This window comes from Ovis canadensis, chromosome 12 (genome assembly GCF_042477335.2).
Source record: "Ovis canadensis isolate MfBH-ARS-UI-01 breed Bighorn chromosome 12, ARS-UI_OviCan_v2, whole genome shotgun sequence".
Lineage (NCBI taxonomy): Eukaryota > Metazoa > Chordata > Mammalia > Artiodactyla > Bovidae > Ovis > Ovis canadensis.
Genome location: NC_091256.1, coordinates 60,986,114 through 61,002,953, shown reverse-complemented (window position 1 = coordinate 61,002,953; position 16,840 = coordinate 60,986,114). Strand labels below are relative to the sequence as shown.

At 58.1% G+C, this 16,840-nt stretch overlaps 2 protein-coding genes across 3 annotated transcripts; one reads left to right on the top strand and one right to left on the bottom strand.

The window, feature by feature from the left end:
- Positions 1–107: 107 nt before the first annotated feature.
- On the top strand, positions 108–10,904 carry RER1 (retention in endoplasmic reticulum sorting receptor 1). The gene is made up of 7 exons (XM_069544881.1): positions 108–287; positions 3,634–3,715; positions 5,050–5,154; positions 6,802–6,901; positions 8,097–8,175; positions 9,363–9,498; positions 10,065–10,904. Exons 2-7 carry the CDS (start codon positions 3,635–3,637, stop codon positions 10,152–10,154), a joined length of 591 nt encoding a protein of 196 aa, XP_069400982.1. The 5' UTR covers positions 108–287; position 3,634; the 3' UTR covers positions 10,155–10,904.
- Positions 10,854–16,525, bottom strand: PEX10 (peroxisomal biogenesis factor 10). 2 transcript variants are annotated; one of them, XM_069544879.1, is made up of 6 exons: positions 16,301–16,525; positions 15,277–15,357; positions 14,523–14,923; positions 13,174–13,349; positions 12,942–13,077; positions 10,854–12,217 (listed from the first exon to the last, which is right to left on the bottom strand). In XM_069544879.1, the coding sequence occupies exons 1-6, from the start codon at positions 16,410–16,412 to the stop codon at positions 12,149–12,151; spliced, it is 975 nt and encodes a 324-aa protein (XP_069400980.1). In that variant the 5' UTR covers positions 16,413–16,525; the 3' UTR covers positions 10,854–12,148. The 2 variants fall into 2 exon arrangements, with proteins under 2 accessions (XP_069400980.1, XP_069400981.1); XM_069544880.1 differs by having other exon boundaries at positions 15,277–15,370; positions 16,301–16,487.
- Positions 16,526–16,840: the final 315 nt, after the last annotated feature.

Below are 16,840 nucleotides of genomic sequence, written 5' to 3'. Positions count from 1 at the left end.
AGAATGCGCTTGCGCAGCATGGCGAATTTCCGCCGCTTACGTCTCTTCCGCCGACGTGACAACCCAGCCAACGGGTTGGGCGCTCGCACAGGAAGCGGAAATGGTTGGAGGCTCTCGGCCCCGCCCCGGCGGCCATCTTGGAAGCCCGGGAGGCGGTGCCGCGCAGGACTGAGCGGAAGTGCTCGGTTACCCCTTCCCGGACCGAGCGAAACGCCGGCGCGGCAGCCCCCCGCGTCCTTCTTCCCGCGGCCCTCGGGAGACCGCGCTCGGCCGCAGTGGACCGCGAGGTGCTGGCGGGCGGGGCGGGGCTGGGGTCGGGCGGGTGCCGTGGTCCTGAGGGGCGCGCGTGAGACTGGGGCAGGGCCGGACCCCCGGGGTCGCCGCGGTGACCGGCCCCAGTTCCCTGGTAGCGCGTCCTGGGAGGGGTCGGCTGCTTGCCCGGGGCCGTGGGACCTCGGTGTCCTCGCCGATCCAGGGCAGCCTGCGGGACTTGGGTAGGAAGCGCCGCGGTGGACTTGGATCGCTCGGGGTCGAGACCTGGCCCTTCTGCACACCGAAGATCCCGAGCGCTCGGGCTGACCGGCTCGACGGCGCCCCGCGTGCTGTCCTACAGCTGCCTCCGGAAACCTGCCCCAGGCACATGGGCCTGGGAGCGTCCCGGGGCGCCTGCTACTCGGTCGGGTTGGTCTCATTCCCGGAGATGTGTAAGGTGGAGCTCTCCTCGTAGGTGAATATAGGGCCCCCAGGTCTTGGTGGTGCAGGTGTGGTCGAGACGGGAAGGTGGTCATGCCCAGGAAAAGGAGCCGGCCGTGAGCCCTGGCCGAGCACTCCGGTGGGTGAGGTCTGGAAGGGCTTTTCAGAGAAGAGAACATCATCGCAGGATGAAAGTGTGGGAAATTACCAGGCTCGGGACTCAGGAGAAAGGGGGCAGGAGATGAGGGGAGACATAGAGGGAACCAAACGGTGCCAGGCAGGACTGTCCTCTGTGTGGGATGCGTCTGTGTGGGGACAGCTCCACAGACAGGTGCAGTGATGACTCTGGTACTCTGCACACAAACCCCCATAAGTGATACTCCTGGTCTCTGTTTCGAACTGTCTGATCTTGTTTTTTGTCTTTGTTTCCTTTGTGGCTGAGCCTGAGGCAGTGACATCCGACAGAGAACTTAACCCACTGCTAGCTCTGTGCCTGGCCTCCTGGATAACGGGGCCGGCAGTGGAGGGACAAGGCTCCTCTTCCGGGAGCTTGCATTCTAGTAGGAGGAAGGAGAAATGAGGCAAAAAGCAGTCTTGAAGTTATTGTCCCACAAAATAGAACAGGGTGATGTGATCTGAGGGACAGGTGCCAGTTGGACAGTCATGGAGGGCCTCTTTGAGGAGGTGGTCTTGGAACTGCAGGGGACTGCAGACAGCGCAGCTGTGTGAGGGCCACCCTGATTGGAAACAAGTCCGAACAAGGCCATCTTGCTGCCTTCCTCCCCGGGGCTGCTCCTGGTTAGAACCAGGCCCCGCTCTGGTTCTAACAAGGCTGGCTGCTGACTCCCCACCAAAGGCCTGGGGAGCGGGGTGCTGAGATGCTGTGGCCCTGTTTCACAGAGTGGGGAGGGCCACAGTGGCCTGTGAGTCACGCCATAGACAGGCCATTTGATCCAAAGTTCACCTTCTAAATGTTGATAGGAGTTCAGCCAAGGTGTGGAGTTATGTTAATGTATATGTGTTATGTCAGGTGATGGGAAGTTGGTCAGCATGTCGTGGGAAGATCTTTCACACGTTCAGTTAAGAGAACAAAACAGAAGCGGTTGTCTCTGTGTAGGGCATACTTTAGAGGAATAGCAGGTGTTTCTCTAATACCTCAATTCAAGTAAAAGCATTTAAATGGTAGACACTTTGGTCATAAAAAAGTAAAATAGGGAAACATTTGTATGGAATTGTAGGATAAATGATGTTACTGATATAGCTTTCTTTTGGCCTGACTTTGGTCTAAATAGGGTGGCTGGCCTTCTCTAATTTAGCCCTTTTGAAAATAGGAAATTTTCCCCAGTTGAACGTAGAGGCAAACTTCCCCAAAAGACAGGGCTAGGAGCTACAGTTCACCTGTTCAGTTCACCGTGGCTCCCAGGAAAGCAAAGGGCATTTCTGAGTCTCCTTGGCACTCTGCCCCTCCACTCCGGGGCCCCAGGAAATGGTGTTACAGAATCAGCAGACGTTCTAGCACAGATGTGCTGGTGCTTGTGGGACTGCTCAGATTATCTTCATATCAAAGTTGTACTGTTGACCCTTGAACAACATGGGTTTGGACTACATGGGTTCACTCTCATGTGGATTTTTTTCATGAGAACAGTACCGCAGTACTGCGCGATCTGCAATTGGTTGAACTGCGGGTCCAGAGACTGACTCTAAAGTTATACTTGGATCATTGACTGCTGGGGTTGACGCCCCTGCGTTTGTTCAAGGAGCCACTGCAATTGGTACTGTGTTCCATCTGGGATCTCGGATCACGTTGTGAGCTTGCTAACTAGCGGCTGCATGCAAGGAGGATGTGCAGATCCAGGCTCCAGCCTGGCCGTGAAGAGGCTGAGCGAGGGGGTGACTCAGACTGTTGGAAGCCTCAGGTGTCTGCCCAAATGGGAAGGGCTGTGCCACCTTCCAGATGAGGACCATACCGCTCAGGGGTGGTGGACTCCATGTTGGAGTCCACTTCTGGTCCCCAGCCCTGCCATGGTGTCACATGGGGGGAGGAAGCCGCTGGTGGTAGGGAGGCAGTGAGAGCTTGTCCCCAGCATCGTCACCAGCTTTGGACTGGCACGGCCTTCCGCCCTCTGCGTCCTTTTTGTTCTGTGGTTTAGGCGGGGGCCATGCTGGGCTGCAGGAGCCAAGGCCAGAGCTGCTCTTGACTTTGAGCAAGTGGCCTGACTGTCTGAGGCTGACGCGCTGCTGTGGCATAGGGGTGACGGTGCCCACCCTTCTCTTGGCAATTTGGGCTCTCATGTGCTGAGTCCTCACGGAGTCATGCGGCCAGATGAAGCAGTCAGGAGCAGATAGGGTTACCTCCACGCACAGATAAGGAACTGGGGTGCAGACAGATGGCTACTGGGAATCCTGGCCATGGAGTGGGGACCTGGTCTGAACAGGGCCTGGCACCGTGGGGAGCAGCCTGGACAGAGACCAGGTGGGGCCTAGAAAAGAGGGGCCACTTGGGAGCCTATGGAGCGGCAGGAGGAGATGCTGGCAGTGGGCGAGTCTGGAGAGCCCTGGGGAGGTGGGCCTAGCCGCCTGTGCTGCAGACTGGCCCCAGGGAAGTGGACACAAATGTGTCCACAGGACTTTGCAGCCAGCGGGGCGGCCCTGGGACTGGTGGGAGGAGTGTGAGCAGGTGACAGGAGCGGAAATGAAAGTCCACCGGTGCTGCTTTGCATGTCACGTGGCCTCCTGGCTCTCCACCAGAGCATGTCGCTGGCTCCTTTCTCTTTCCTGGATGACTCGTGGTAAAGGCACAGGCCGGAAGCCTCCTCTATGTGAAATAGTGAATACTGGAAAAACCTGCTCGATGGTGTTGATGGAAATAGGGCAAAGTGATTAGGTCCTTGAATGCTGTTTATTTAATATAAAACTGTTTTGTGTCTTTCTTGCTTACAGAATGTCTGAAGGTGACAGTGTGGGAGATTCTGTCCATGGGAAGCCGTCTGTGGTATACAGATTTTTCACACGACTTGGACAGGTTGGTTTTGGGTTGCAGAGCTGTATACACCTTTAAGGAGAAGGCAGTGGCACGCCGTTCCAGTACTCTTGCCTGGAAAATCTCATGGACGGAGGAACCTAGAAGGCTGCAGTCCATGGGGTCACTAGGAGTCTGACACGACTGAGCGACTTCACTTTCACTTTTCACTTTCATGCATTGGAGAAGGAGATGGCAACCCACTCCAGTGTTCTTGCCTGGAGAATCCCAGGGACGGGGGAGCCTGGTGAGCTGCCGTCTATGGGGTCGCAAAGAGTCGGACAGGACTGAAGCGACTTAGCAGCAGCATACACATTTAAATGAGACTTGACCCTGGGGCATTTCCCCATGGAGTGTAAGTGTCCTAGCAGCCCCCCTGGGGTGCACACTCACACTCAGAAGCATCTTGTCTTGTTACTGTGAGGATGCTAGGTCTTCTGTGGTTCAGGCCACATGCTTGTCTTCTGCGTTTTTTCAACAACTTTTAAAATGTGAAAAGCCTTGATTCTTAGCATACACGTTGCCCTGCCTCTGCCCTCACTGTCACCTTCCTTAGCCACCCACGTCCATCCTTGTCCATGTCTCCTCAACCCCTGCCCCCAGGTCTGCACTCCATGGCAGGACCACCCCTCAGGCCACAGCAAGGCCTGTGAGCGTCTGTCTTGGAGGAAGAAGTCTGACTTGGTAGAGGATCGTACAGACTGACGTAGGACTCAGAACTAAAACTGTTGACTTTTAAAAGAAAAAAAATAGCATCTGGAAAACTTGATAATTATTGAAGCCAAGTCATGGGCCTCTGTGGGCTCACATTCTCTCTTATGAATGACTAAAATTTTTCATAATTAGAACTTAAAAATGGGAATTAACTTCAAATTAAAATGAGAATACAGACGTGTATATTAAATACTTACACAGATGTACACACGTACATAGACATGTGTGCACATGTGTGAATCTAGGAATTTGGCCATTTGCTCTGCAGCTGTGTTTGTTCCCCGCCCCCTGCCCTGCCACTGCTGGGCGGGCGGGACCAGCTCCAGGGTAAGCGGCTACGGGACGGGACCTGCGCTGAGTCCCAGGTGCAGAGTGGTAACATTCCTCTGTCTCTGCTCTCCTCTCTGTCTCCCCACGGTGGCCCCTCAGGCCGATGCTGTGGGACCATCAGCTGTGAAAGAGAGATCCATAATATCTTTGGTTAAAGAACGAATGCGTCTCCAGAACTGTTGCAAGTAACTTTTGGATTAGTTGTAGTTACCGCTCGGCGTGAAGGTCAGCAGCAGGTGTGCTGTGCAGCGGGAACCGCAGGGCGGCCGTAACACAGTCTGTGTCCCTCCTAGATCTACCAGTCCTGGCTGGACAAGTCTACGCCGCACACGGCCGTGAGATGGGTGGTGACACTGGGCCTGAGCTTCATCTACATGATCCGCGTTTACCTGCTGCAGGTTGGTGGCGCAGGACCTGGCCTGGTGTGCAGGTGGGAGGGTTGTTTCTCCTTCTGTCTCTGGGGTAGAAGTGTCCTGGTCTGCTCAGGGGACCTCCTGGTGCCCCTTGGCTGGGCCTCCTGGGGATGGGGACAAAATCACCTGGACTGGCCACCTCATTCCCTGGGTGCGTGAGACAGGTTGGCATCTGAGGAGGACCAGGTGAGGTGACTGAGGGCTCTCCCAGGGGCCAGGCGTCCTCCCTGAACCCTGCTGACTGCCTGGCTCCCAGGTGGGAGCCCCTGTGGACCCTGAGACCAGGGAGGCTCACGCCTCGTCTGGAGTTTTTTTCCCTGGGCACGACAGCTGTTTCCTCCATGAGAGCAGACCCATCCTCCTGGGTGTCTCCCAGGTTAAGAAGGGTGGGTGTGAGGACAGGTACTTCACCCATTGGACACTGCCCTACGTCCAGCCCTGGGGGAAACGCTCCCCTCAGCCGAGTGTAGAGACTCATCTTCGGTGGTGGTGCTTGTGTCTGTGTTTCTGAGAGGAAGCCTAACCCTGCTCAGTGCAAAGGTGGCAGGCCTGGAGCAGCTCTGTAGCAGGCATGGTTTGTGTTGGCAGTCTACAGTTAACGTTGTTTGCTATGATTGGGTCTAGGTGTTCTTAAGAAATTGGACCTTGGTCCAGTCTTCATGGAAAGAGTGACCTCGAAACCTTGAACTGGGGGATTTGGGCAGGATGGGGGTACATTCTGTACAGGCTAGTTTCCCAGGTTAGACTCACCAAGTCCATGCCTGATCTGACCTCCCTCCAGCCTCAGCCCTGCCACCAGGAGCTGGGTAAACACTCAACTGTTAATTTTTCACGTCTAGGATTTTGTTGTCTCACTTGAACATTTTTAAGGTATCAGGACATCAAATGCCAGCGTGACAGATCTCAGCTGGTTTGTTTGAAAATGTTTGGGCTTTTAGAATTGGTCATGCAGTGCAGTTCTGGTTCTCATTGGATAAACTCACTCCTTTAAGAATGAGCTGAGGATTTTCCTGGCAGTCCAGTGGTTAGGACCTCCAATGTAGGGCCCAGGTTCGATCCTTGGTCGGGAACTAAGATGCTACGTGCCATGTGGCCAAGAAGCCCAGTGGCAGACGTACGCCCTCCTCTGTGTCTCCTGAGGAAGGTTTTTCTCCATAATACTCTGTGACTCGGTGGTTTCCTGATTTTCTGGTTCTGGATTTCTTCTGGGCAGAGGCTGTGAGCAGTCCTCGCATGGTGTGTGTGGTGCCAGACACCTGCTGCAGGGAGCTGAACTCTCAGGTCTTGGGCTGGTTCGGGGCCCGTGTCCACATTGGGGGCTGCTGGCAAGGACGGACCTGTGACCTGGGTGTGCACGGACCTGTGACCTGGGTGTGCAGCTTGGGTGTGTGGCTTTGTGAAGCACCCCATTTCTGCTCTCTTCCGGGGCTCTGCTGGCTTTAGGTTTTGGGTGCATTTGACTGGACGCTGGCTTGTCCACGCTCAGGACCCACAGTACAGCCTGAGACTCACTGTCACTGTGGACGCTCACTGCTCTTCTGTCACTTGTTCTGAGCTTGTATCCACGTGGGTTCAGTCGAGACAAGGACTGGGTTCGGAGTGGCTTCACTGACCATGTCCCTTCTCTTCTAGGGTTGGTACATCGTGACCTATGCCTTGGGAATCTACCACCTGAATCTCTTCATAGCTTTCCTTTCTCCAAAAGTGGACCCTTCGTTAATGGAAGATTCAGGTACAGTGGAGCGTGCCTCCTTCACTGTTTGGGGCAAGTTGTGATTTTATGTGCTTCACAGAACTGCTGTTTTCTCCAGAAACATTTGAAATCTCAACTTTGGAGACTGTTCTTTAGGTGTTTAAAATGTACTTGGAACTTCTGTGATCCTGGCAAGTTTGTAGAAGGACTTGATAAACCCTGTCACAGTCACAGGAGGTGGGCGCTTCTTCCTTTCTGTGTTTGGCAGACGAGGAAACTGAACCTTGGGGCTGTGTATCCTGTGCAGGGGTGGGATGGAGGGGTAGGGTGGGGTGAGCTGGGGCCTGCCTCCTAGGCAGCTGGTCTAGCCAAGGTCCCTTCTCGCAAAAGCAGGCATCCATACTGGCTGGCGTGGCTCACTGAGGCCACTGGCCCCTTGATGTCCCAGGACAGTGGGTTGAAGAGTTCTTGGCTCTGGCTGCTCCTGGCATACCTGGGCCAGATGGAGGCCTCAGTGCATGCCTGCCAGCCAGCTGGGGATAAGGCGGTGCATGACCAGATGCTCAGGCCTTCCTTTGGGCCGACGCTGCCATGTTGGTAACACCCATTGCAGCTCCTGTGGAGCCCGTGGGATCCTGCTCGTTGTGGCAGAGACACTGTCCAGACTGCAGATCATGACTAGAACTATGTGTTTTCTCTGTGAAGTATCTGATGAAAATATCAAAGGAAACAACCCTTTCATTTACTGTTGCCATTTGGGGAATTAGAAAGCAAGAGGCCTATGTGTAGGCCTCAGTTTCTCCATGTGTCACTGGGGAGGGCACCTTCCTAGGTCGGGTGGGGTGGGGTGGGATTCCCGGCTCGTGGCGGAGGGCAGCTGTCCCGAGCCCAGTGCCCCCCTCGAGCCAATGCGGCTCCCGCCCCTGCCTGCTCGTGGCTGTGTGTGCTCGTCTCTTCCCTTCCTTTCAGGTCTCAGGTCGTCCGGTTGATGGGTTCCTGGAAATCGGCATGGGGGTGAATTTTTTACACGATCTCTGGAAGTGGTCTTAACGAGAAATTCTCATACAAATCTAAAGCTGTGAATCAGTTTCTAAATCAGCCGAAATCCTCATTTTGTGTTTGGTTAAAGTCTGGGTTTCACGTGTCAGGGCTGTTGGTTCAAAGCCCTAGGGGAGCTTAGAACTGTAGGAAGGACGGGACTGCCCGCCTCACCCTGCTGACTCTGACCTTTCAGATGACGGCCCCTCATTACCCACCAAACAGAACGAGGAGTTCCGACCCTTCATCAGGAGGCTCCCAGAGTTTAAGTTCTGGTGAGTCCCTCTTCCCCTGTGTCCCTGCCCCCGTGTTCGTCTCGCCCCACCCATGTACCACCATGCGTGCTCCTCCCCGTGTGTTCCCCCTTTTTCTTGCACATGCTCCTCACGTGCTTGTCCCTCTGTGCTCCCCCTTGTCCCATGCTCTTCCCTGCATGCTCCTCCCCGCCGTGCTTGTTTCCACACGTGGCTCTGAGCTGGGCAGGTGTTTTGGTTCTGGTGAGCTGGCAGCCTAGACTCCTCAGAGAAATGCCAGCTCTAGTATGTTTCCCTGTCTTGGATGTTGTCTCACCCAGAGTGTGAGATATGCCTGCTGGGCATGGGGAGTCCTAGGGGCCTCCAGGGCCCACCCTGCTCTGGGTTGCAAAGTAACATCACTGTGCCTTGAAGCCACAAAAAGAGGGCTGCTTCAGGGTGGAGGGTCCTGGGTAGGTGACTGACTCGGCTTCTGGGGGTACACTGCTCTGCACTGAGGGGACTAGCTCCCTCCCCGCTTGGTTCTTGGATGATCTGGGCACAGGGCAGGTGTTGGTGTGAAGAGGGGTTGACTTGTCTGTAGGCCTCCTGGAGGTGGTCCCGTGTGTGTGATGTAATGATGAGTGTGAGAGGGGGGTGGAGATGACCCCGCTGGCTGGGGACGTGGGAGGGTCTGTGAGTGTGTCTGTCCTGTCCTGTGTCATTGGCCTCTTCACCCCACCCTCCTGGTGCAGGTGCAGCCCCAGTTGGGTGTGAAGTGCTGGGCCCAGGCTGCTAGGGGAGGGGTGGGCAGCGGGCGAGGCTGGGCCCTGTCTGTCCTCTGGGGTAGCCTTTGCTTGCTAGAAAGGGAGAGCCAGACGGACTTGAAGTAGGGCTGCGACCCTGGAGTGTTTGGCCCTGGGCTGGAGGGCGGGTGGCCCTGAGGTCTAGTTGCACCTGTTTTGCGGGATGCTGCTTGGCCATTGGGGGACAGCCTGCCGGGCATGTGGAACTTGGGCTGGAGGCTTGGGACTGGGTTTCTAGACGTGACCCTGCAGCACATGGCATCTCTGTCCAGCCACCAGCCTGAGCGGCACCAGCAGTCCCACTGCTCATTTTACGCTTTGTGTCTGTGTCCCATGCAGTACATGGCACATGCCACACGTAGCTTCCCCCGACCCTCCGGGGTTGCCTCCTGCACTGACCACTGGCCTCCTCTCCTTCCGCAGGCACGCGGCGACCAAGGGCATCTTGGTGGCCATGGTGTGCACCTTCTTTGAGGCCTTCAACGTCCCGGTGTTCTGGCCCATCCTGGTGATGTACTTCATCATGCTGTTCTGTATCACCATGAAGAGGCAGATAAAGGTAAAGCTCAGGTGCTGCTGTGCCGCGAGACAGCACGTCTGGTGTGAGGAGCTCTGAGCCAGGCTTTGGTCCGAGACACCGGGGCTGTGCAGACCCTGCTCTCTGTGCAGTCTGGTGGGTGTGTGCGCTTGCCACCGGCATGAGCCACAGCCGCTGTGTCTGGTCCATGTACAGGGCCGGGCCCTCAGCACAGCCTCAGGTCATACCCTCAGGTGTGGCGCATCATCCAGGGGACAGTGAGGGCCCAGGATGCATCATGTGATGCCCACATCAGCCTAAGCTGTCCTTGGTGACAGGGCGGCTCCGCTTTGTCCTCTTTTCCCCCAACCCCGGGTTCCCAGCTTGGTAGCTCTAGTTCGTTCTGCCCACAGAGTGGGGGTTACAAAACCCGTCCTCTACTCCTGGGGTTTCCAGCAGCTCAGCTGGCTCAGCCAGGCGGTAGGGGGACAGGGGTGTCCGAGGAGCCCTGGCTTCCTGCCTGCATGCAGCAAAGACGGGACTCAGAGCTGGAGGGGAGTTGGGCCATGGGGAGGCCATGCTGAGATACGTCTGTCTGTCTGTCCCAGCACATGATCAAGTACCGGTACATCCCATTCACGCACGGCAAGAGGACATACAAGGGGAAAGAGGATGCGGGCAAGACATTCGCCAGCTAGACGGCCGCCTGCTGCCTCACAGCGCCTTCTCTTCTCACATACAGTAGTTGAGTACAAGGGAGTTATTTTCTTTCTAAAAAGAAGCTTCGATTATTTGTAACTGAAGTATCAGGTTTTTGAAGAAACTGGCATTTAAACCGAATCGCATTGATTTATTTTCCAGCCGGTCAGGTGTGCAGACGCTGGACTTGTAGTGGAACGCAGGCTGGGGGACAGCCGGGCGGTCTGGGGAGGGTGGGCGGCCGGCTGGCGGCGGAATCAGGCCCACGGAGGGATGTAGGACGCCCGGCTGCTGCCTCTGAGGACGCCCACCGCCTGCGTGGAGGATGCGCGCCCACCGGAGCAGCCGCTCCCTTAGCTGTGGGTTCCAATGCCAGTTTCCCAGTTCATCTCACGGGAGATGTGTCGAGTTGGCCTCTACCATGATGACTCAAAACTTTATTCTTAACGACCATGATTGCTTTTGAGGGCCTGGAATTACAAATATATATTTTAATTGTTTGAGATTATTTTGACACCTTTCTTTGATACGTCAAGAGTTGTTTTAAGTGTGTTCTCGGCAGCAGCCCCTTTCAGAGACATCTGGCTGGAGGGCCAGTGCCGTGGGCTTTAACACACGGCTTCTCACTTTCTACGGGGAAACAACTTTAACCTGCATGTCAGCTTTTTTGATGTGATAAAAACCAATACTCGTAAACATTTTACTAAGTGACTTTTTAATTCCAATTTTATTAAAGACAATGTCCCCGCTCTCGTGTAGTCTCTATCTAACCCACCACAGCTCCTGCACCACGAGGGCCCGCGGGGCGCCCAGCCACCCTGGGAGGCCGTCACACTGCCACGCCGCTGACTCCCGGCTCCAAGCACCATTTCCATCTGTCTCAGTTTCGGACCTCAAGTGTTCCCCTTGTGGCTTTCTTTTGCCAGTTTTTGCAAATCTGAACTAAGCAGCTCTTGCTTTTAAGAGGCCACATGAAGATCTTTGTGTACCTGACCTGAATTTTAAGCTTCATGCATAAATGATGTTGAGATCAGTACCTGTTGCCAGGCCGTGGCGCCTGCAGCGCCTGTGCTCTCGACTGTTTCATACTGTTGTCCCGGTAAGCGCACTGATGTGAGACGACGGGAAGTTGCAGCCACTCGTTGACCGTGTGAGGACGGGGTTTAGGACCCACGGAGCCTCCTCCTGTGCTCCTGCCTGCCTGGAGCGGGGCCCGTGGTCACAGCCCATCTCTGGGGCTGACCTCCACCTCTTCAGGAGGGCCTGGGCCACCAAGTCACGTGGAGAAGAGGCCCTTCCACATGGGTGTGTGCACCCCTCACAGCATCAGCACACCAGCACTCCTGTGGAATTGGTGCTGTAAGGATGCCTATGCCAAAATCCAGTCTGCAGGATTTGAGCAGATCTAAAAATCTGAAGATAACCAAAGTGGCAGGAAGCAGGCTGGCCACAGTGGTGAGTGGTGATGGCAAGCTGGCTGGCCCGCTAGGTGCTCCACGCGGGAGGAGACCCCTCCTGTGGTAAGGCCGGAACATACACTGCCGTGTTCTAGAATGGGAAGCAGACTTGACCATTCACTAGAAGGCATGTGCCAGAGGTGTTAGGGTTGATGACAACTTCTGGCTTTCTGGGAACAGTTGTGCTCCTGCCCTCCAAAGCCAGCTCCAGTGACAAGGGTGAGGTCCGTGGGTCTTCTGGGCTGCAGGACTATCATGCTGGGAAGGTAAACTGCTGGTGCTTGGCTCCAGGTCAGTCAGGCCCCACCCTATGAGTGAGTGGTTTGGGGAAAGGAGGGGCGTTCTGAGGGTGGACTGGCTGCCCAGCAGGTCCCCACCCAGCCTGCCCTGCAGGCCTGCATTAGCCAGGTCCAAGTCCAGGTCCGGTGCCCATCCTCGTGGCAGCTGGCATGGTATCACTCGTGACAGAAGTCTTGAGATTTTCTCGATGTCTGTGCAGAAGTCGATGAGAATAAGACTGCTCTTCCAGCAAGGGGTCAGCGGTAGTGCCGCAGGTAGACCAGCTTCTGGGGGAGGAACTTCTCCCTGCAGAGGGGACACTCCGTCTGGGGACGGGGGGGGGAACAGTCACAGGCCACCCAGCACAGCATCTCCAATAAAACGGATGTACCCGTGTCTCTTAGAGAAAGCATTTTGAGAGACCCTGCAGGCAGTCGGGGCGCATGACAGGGACAGTGACCAGTGAGGAGATGTGGGATGGGGAGAGTGCTTGGCCATTGAAAGACCATGGCCACCCGGAGTCTCTCAGGAGTTCTGGGGTGTGAACCTGTGTCCTGTCCCCACCCCTCGGGACTGGGTCCCTCCTGTGAGGGCACATGCCCCACATGGGCCGTGTGGGAGGCAGTGCCTGTGCTCCTGGGGCTTCTGCAGGGCGGCCTGGACCCCAGGAGGAGGCTGTAGCACCCCTGCCCCTGGGGCCCTGTGGGCTGAGGAACCAGGCAGGCTGGGCCTCAGGCCCCCAGGAGAGATGGGGAGGTACACGGGGGCCCAGGGGCTGCCCCTCCCTGGAACCGTTACAGGCCTACGAGCTAAGTCCCCTGCTCTGGCCCCCTGGCTTGCTGGACCCCACACTCCAAGGTCTCAAGGCTGAGCTCTGGCCCCAGGACTCTAGGGCCTTTCTTTTTGGGTTGGAGCTTCGCCAGCTTCCACCAGTGCAGTGCCCTGACTCCAGATGTTGCCCCGGGTCCAGCCTACCTGGAGGCTTCTAGAAGCACGCCCCTCCCCCAAATGACAGGCGGTTTTGGGGACAGGAATGCTCCAGATGCCCACCTTGGTGTCGCCCCAGTGGGTGATACACTCCCAGCAGAACAGGTGACCACAGGGCGTGGCCGTCGAATGCCTGCGTTCCTCCAAGCACAGCGTGCACAGTGGGTTTCTGGAAACTGCTCTTTCCTCCGCATGGCTCCTGGTGGGAGTGGGTAGATGGGACAACTGAGCTGGAGTCCCGCCGGGCACCTGCGGAGCCAGCCCCTGCCCTGCGCCCCTGCCCTATCCCACACACCTGCGGTGGGACAGGCCGCGCTGTAGCCTCCACTCCCTCCGGGCGCGCTGCCTCTGCTGGAAGCCGTAGAGCTGCAGGCCCACAGCCAGCGCCAGGTGCAGCAGGGACACCAGCCCCAGCAGCTGGTAGCTGGCACGAACCCGAGGGTCCTCTGCGAGTGGGCGGCGGACACGGAGCTGTCAGGGACCCGGGGGATAGTCACATGGTCAGAGGGCGTGAGGCACTGAGCAGCCCAAGGGCCCGGCCTTCAGGTGGGATTAAGCCAAGCCTGCCTCTGGCTGCGGGAGCGGGCAGGAGTGCCTGGTGGGCCCAGCACTGAGCAAGGAGGATGGCGATGGAGCCTGCAGGTCACTGGTTGCAAGCAAGGCATCGTAGGAAGGGGACTGCTAGGCACTCAAGCCTCACGGAAAAGGAACCAGCAAAGAGGCCTGAGCGGGGGAGCCCTGCGGACGGCAGGGGAGCCCTGCATGGCAGATCCACTACTCATCCCCATTCGGAAACAGAAGCTCCTGCTTGTATCAAGGCCCTGGGCTGCCCAGGTGACTCTCTGCAGGCTGGGACTCCCAGCCACATCCTCCAATGGAAAGCTGCTTGCCCTCCACTGCTGTCTCCTTTCCTAGCTGGGAGCAGGGACTGTCAGGTTAGCCAGACCAGCCGGAGCCCAAGAGGTGGGGCCCTGGTGTCTGCGGAGCAAGAGACCCTGTGGCTGCCCCGAGGCCCTGAGTGGGTTGCAGCAGCTCGACAGACACCTGACACAACAGGTAGTGCAGATGCAGTGAGCACTGAAGCTGGGAGGAGGAGGCGCAGAGGCGCTGGACACCCCTGCCAAGGGAGGCCCGGGGGTGGGGGAGAGCCTGGAGACCTTGGGGAGGTGGGGCCCAAGGGGAGGCCTTCTGGATGAACTCTGAAGCCAGGGCATCAGCTGAGACCCAGCAGGGTTGGAGTCCCTGTGATGGGCGGAGACCACCAGGTCTGGAGACCATCAGACCTCCCCAGGTGGGAGGCTAGCAGGGATGCTGGTGGCAACAGGGTCCATGTGGTTGTTATTGGGTCATCCTCAGGGGGATGGCCCCAAACCTGACCCTCTGTAAGGATGGCCTGGATGGGGTGGGCATAGGGCCCAGGAGCCCGGGTATACAGCAACGTGGCCACAGGTGCTGGCAGTGGAAAAAAGGCTCACCCCACCCTCATCAGGGTATTTGGAAACCAAACTTCCTCCGGTCTTTTAGTAAAACAGGACCCGACAAGACCCATGCTTCCAGTGGGGATTTCAGCTCCGGCCCTGTGACTGCTTGCGGGCATAGTCACCGAAGAACAGCCTCCACAGACAAGCCAGACCTGTTACTTACGTAGGTGATGCCCGTGAACCTCTTGGCCAGGTGGTAGAAGACACCGTGGATGTAGAACCAGGCCACGTGGAGACGCTGGAGGCACCCGAGGCCCTGCCTGAGCACTGACATGGCCCGCAGGAGCACCCCCTGCTGCTGTTCTGTCAGGCCGGCCATGCGCCGGTGCACCCAGCGCCTCACCCCTGACTGGCTGCTGGGGGCCAGGCTGCCCCGCAAGGGCCAAGCGCCGTCGCCGGCAGCCTGCAGCTCGTGCTCCAGGTGGAGCAGGGCCTTATCCAGCAGGTAGGGCAGGACGGTGTGCAGCGCAACCAGGACCCCGCGTCGCAGCTTTGAGGGCACGTGGCGCTGTGATGGGCCCACCTGCACGATGCTGACGTATTCCTCCCCAAGGGTCTGGTAGCCTGCAGGGAGAGGGGCCTCAGTGATCTCTACCGGGCCCCCACCTCCCCTCCGAAGGATGATCCTCACAGCCCACACCCTGTGGCAGGGCACAGTGCTGGGACCCCTCGGGCCACAGGTTCAGCTGCAGAGAAACAGTCCCAGACAGATGTGACAGGGAACCTCAGGGCTTCCAGAGGCCTGGCCTGGACTCAGGGCCTGGGCCCCACCTAGGGAGGGGTCTGGGTCCCTTCCTTCACAGAGGCTGCATGCGGGCCAGTTGAGGGACACTGTGAAGCACCTCCAGAAAGCTCCCTCTGCAGGCAGTCCTTTCCTGTCCTCGGGGCCCCTCGGGAGGTTGCACTGTGGCCGCTACCTGCTAGTGTGGTGAGGCTGAAGTAGGCGAGATCTGACACCAGCTCTACCTCTCTCCTCCACTCCAGCCACTTCTTCGCACCTGAGAGGAGAAACTGTATGCGTTATTCCTGAGGGGCTGGGGGCCGTGGGGCATGAGGGTCAGAACAATCCTCGCTCCTGCTGCCCAGGCTCAGCCCTGTAGCCCCTGACTTGCTCCCCACACTCTGCTCACGCTCCCTGGACTCTCATGCTGTTCACTCTTTCCATTGACACCTGCCTCGCCTGGGCCCTGAGTGTCCTGAGAACCTACCCACCTGCAGCCATGCCCCCTCCAGGATCCACCTAGGCAACTGCTCTAGAACCTAGAGAACCACAAGGACAGGCAGTGTAACACAGTGACCGGGAGCTCAAGCCAAGACCACTGACCAGCATCAAACCGGAGCTCCCACACTGCTGGCTGTGAGCTCAGGTGAGTTATATCTCTGTGATCCCCATTTTTCTGTCTCTGAGGAGGGTAATGGCAACAGGTCCTCCAGGCAGGCATGTGTTAACAAAACGAGTTAATGTTCTGAAGCACGGAGAGCAGTGTCTGGCATGGAGTAAGTGAACCTGTTAGCAAAATTAATACACGGGCCATTTGTTTTGATCCTGTCGTGTTCCTCTCTTGCTCAAGGCCGGCCCATGGCCACCCGACCCCAGTGTACAGTCCAGCTTCCCTTCAGCTGCTCCGAAGGAGCCCGCTGTCGGCTGGAATCTACCCCACCCTCTTGCCCCTACACTGTACTCCAACGCCCCTGCTCCACGGTAGCCTCGTGTCAGCAGAGCCGTGAATTCTTCTGCGCCTTGTGCCTGGCCTCCACCCTCGCCCTCTGCAGCAGGGGTCAAAGACCGGAGCATCCGCTCCTTCCTTCAGCTCAGGTCTCGCGGGGCGCGCAGGGTTAGGCCGAGCCTGCAGAGGGCTGACCGGCGGGCCTGGGGCTCGTTTTCCCGCCTCGCGCCCCCACGGCCCGTACAGCCCCCAAGACCCCCGCAGCGGCCCTCACCTGCCAGGTTGTGCAGGGCGCCGCCCGCCGCGCTCCGCAGCCCGCCGCGGTAGTAGTCGTCCTTCTGCGCCGCGCGGACCACCTCCGGCGGGCTGGCGGCCGCGGAAGCCATGGTCAAGGGTCGCAGGGCCGCGGGGATCTTGGGGACCGGGGGACAGGGAGGCGACGCAGGCACCCAGATAGCCACGCCCACGAGGCGGCGCCAGATGACAACTGGGCTCGGCGTGCGGCGCAGACCTTGCGCGTCACTGAGGGCGGGGCCTGGGGCGGGGCGGGGTTGACAGCGGCGCGGTCCGAGCGGCGCGAACCTGGCCCAGGGTGCAGACGCAGGGCTGGAGGGGGCGGGTGAAGGGGGCGGGTGAAGGGGGCGGGTGAAGGGGGCGGGTGAAGGGGGCGGGTGAAGGGGGCGGGTGAAGGGGGTAGGGTGAAGGGGGCGGGTGAAGGGGGCGGGTGAAGGGGGCGGGTGAAGGGGGCGGGTGAAGGGGGCGGGTGAGCCGGGGACTGTTGAGCGACACAGTGTGGGAAGTGACCGCGGGGACG

Excerpts from the sequence above, each read along its gene's own strand:
- PEX10 (XM_069544879.1), bottom strand. The coding sequence starts at position 16,412 with ATGGCTTCCGCGGCCGCCAGCCCGCCGGAGGTGGTCCGCGCGGCGCAG. Across the intron at positions 13,350-14,522 it reads GGTTCACGGGCATCACCTAC|CTCCGTGTCCGCCGCCCACT; the intron begins GTAAGTAACAGG and ends GGTCCCTGACAG. Across the intron at positions 13,078-13,173 it reads CGCGGCCTGTCCCACCGCAG|GAGCCATGCGGAGGAAAGAG; the intron begins GTGTGTGGGATA and ends CACTCCCACCAG.
- RER1 (XM_069544881.1), top strand. The coding sequence starts at position 3,635 with ATGTCTGAAGGTGACAGTGTGGGAGATTCTGTCCATGGGAAGCCGTCT. Across the intron at positions 8,176-9,362 it reads CTCCCAGAGTTTAAGTTCTG|GCACGCGGCGACCAAGGGCA; the intron begins GTGAGTCCCTCT and ends CTCCTTCCGCAG. Across the intron at positions 9,499-10,064 it reads CCATGAAGAGGCAGATAAAG|CACATGATCAAGTACCGGTA; the intron begins GTAAAGCTCAGG and ends TGTCTGTCCCAG.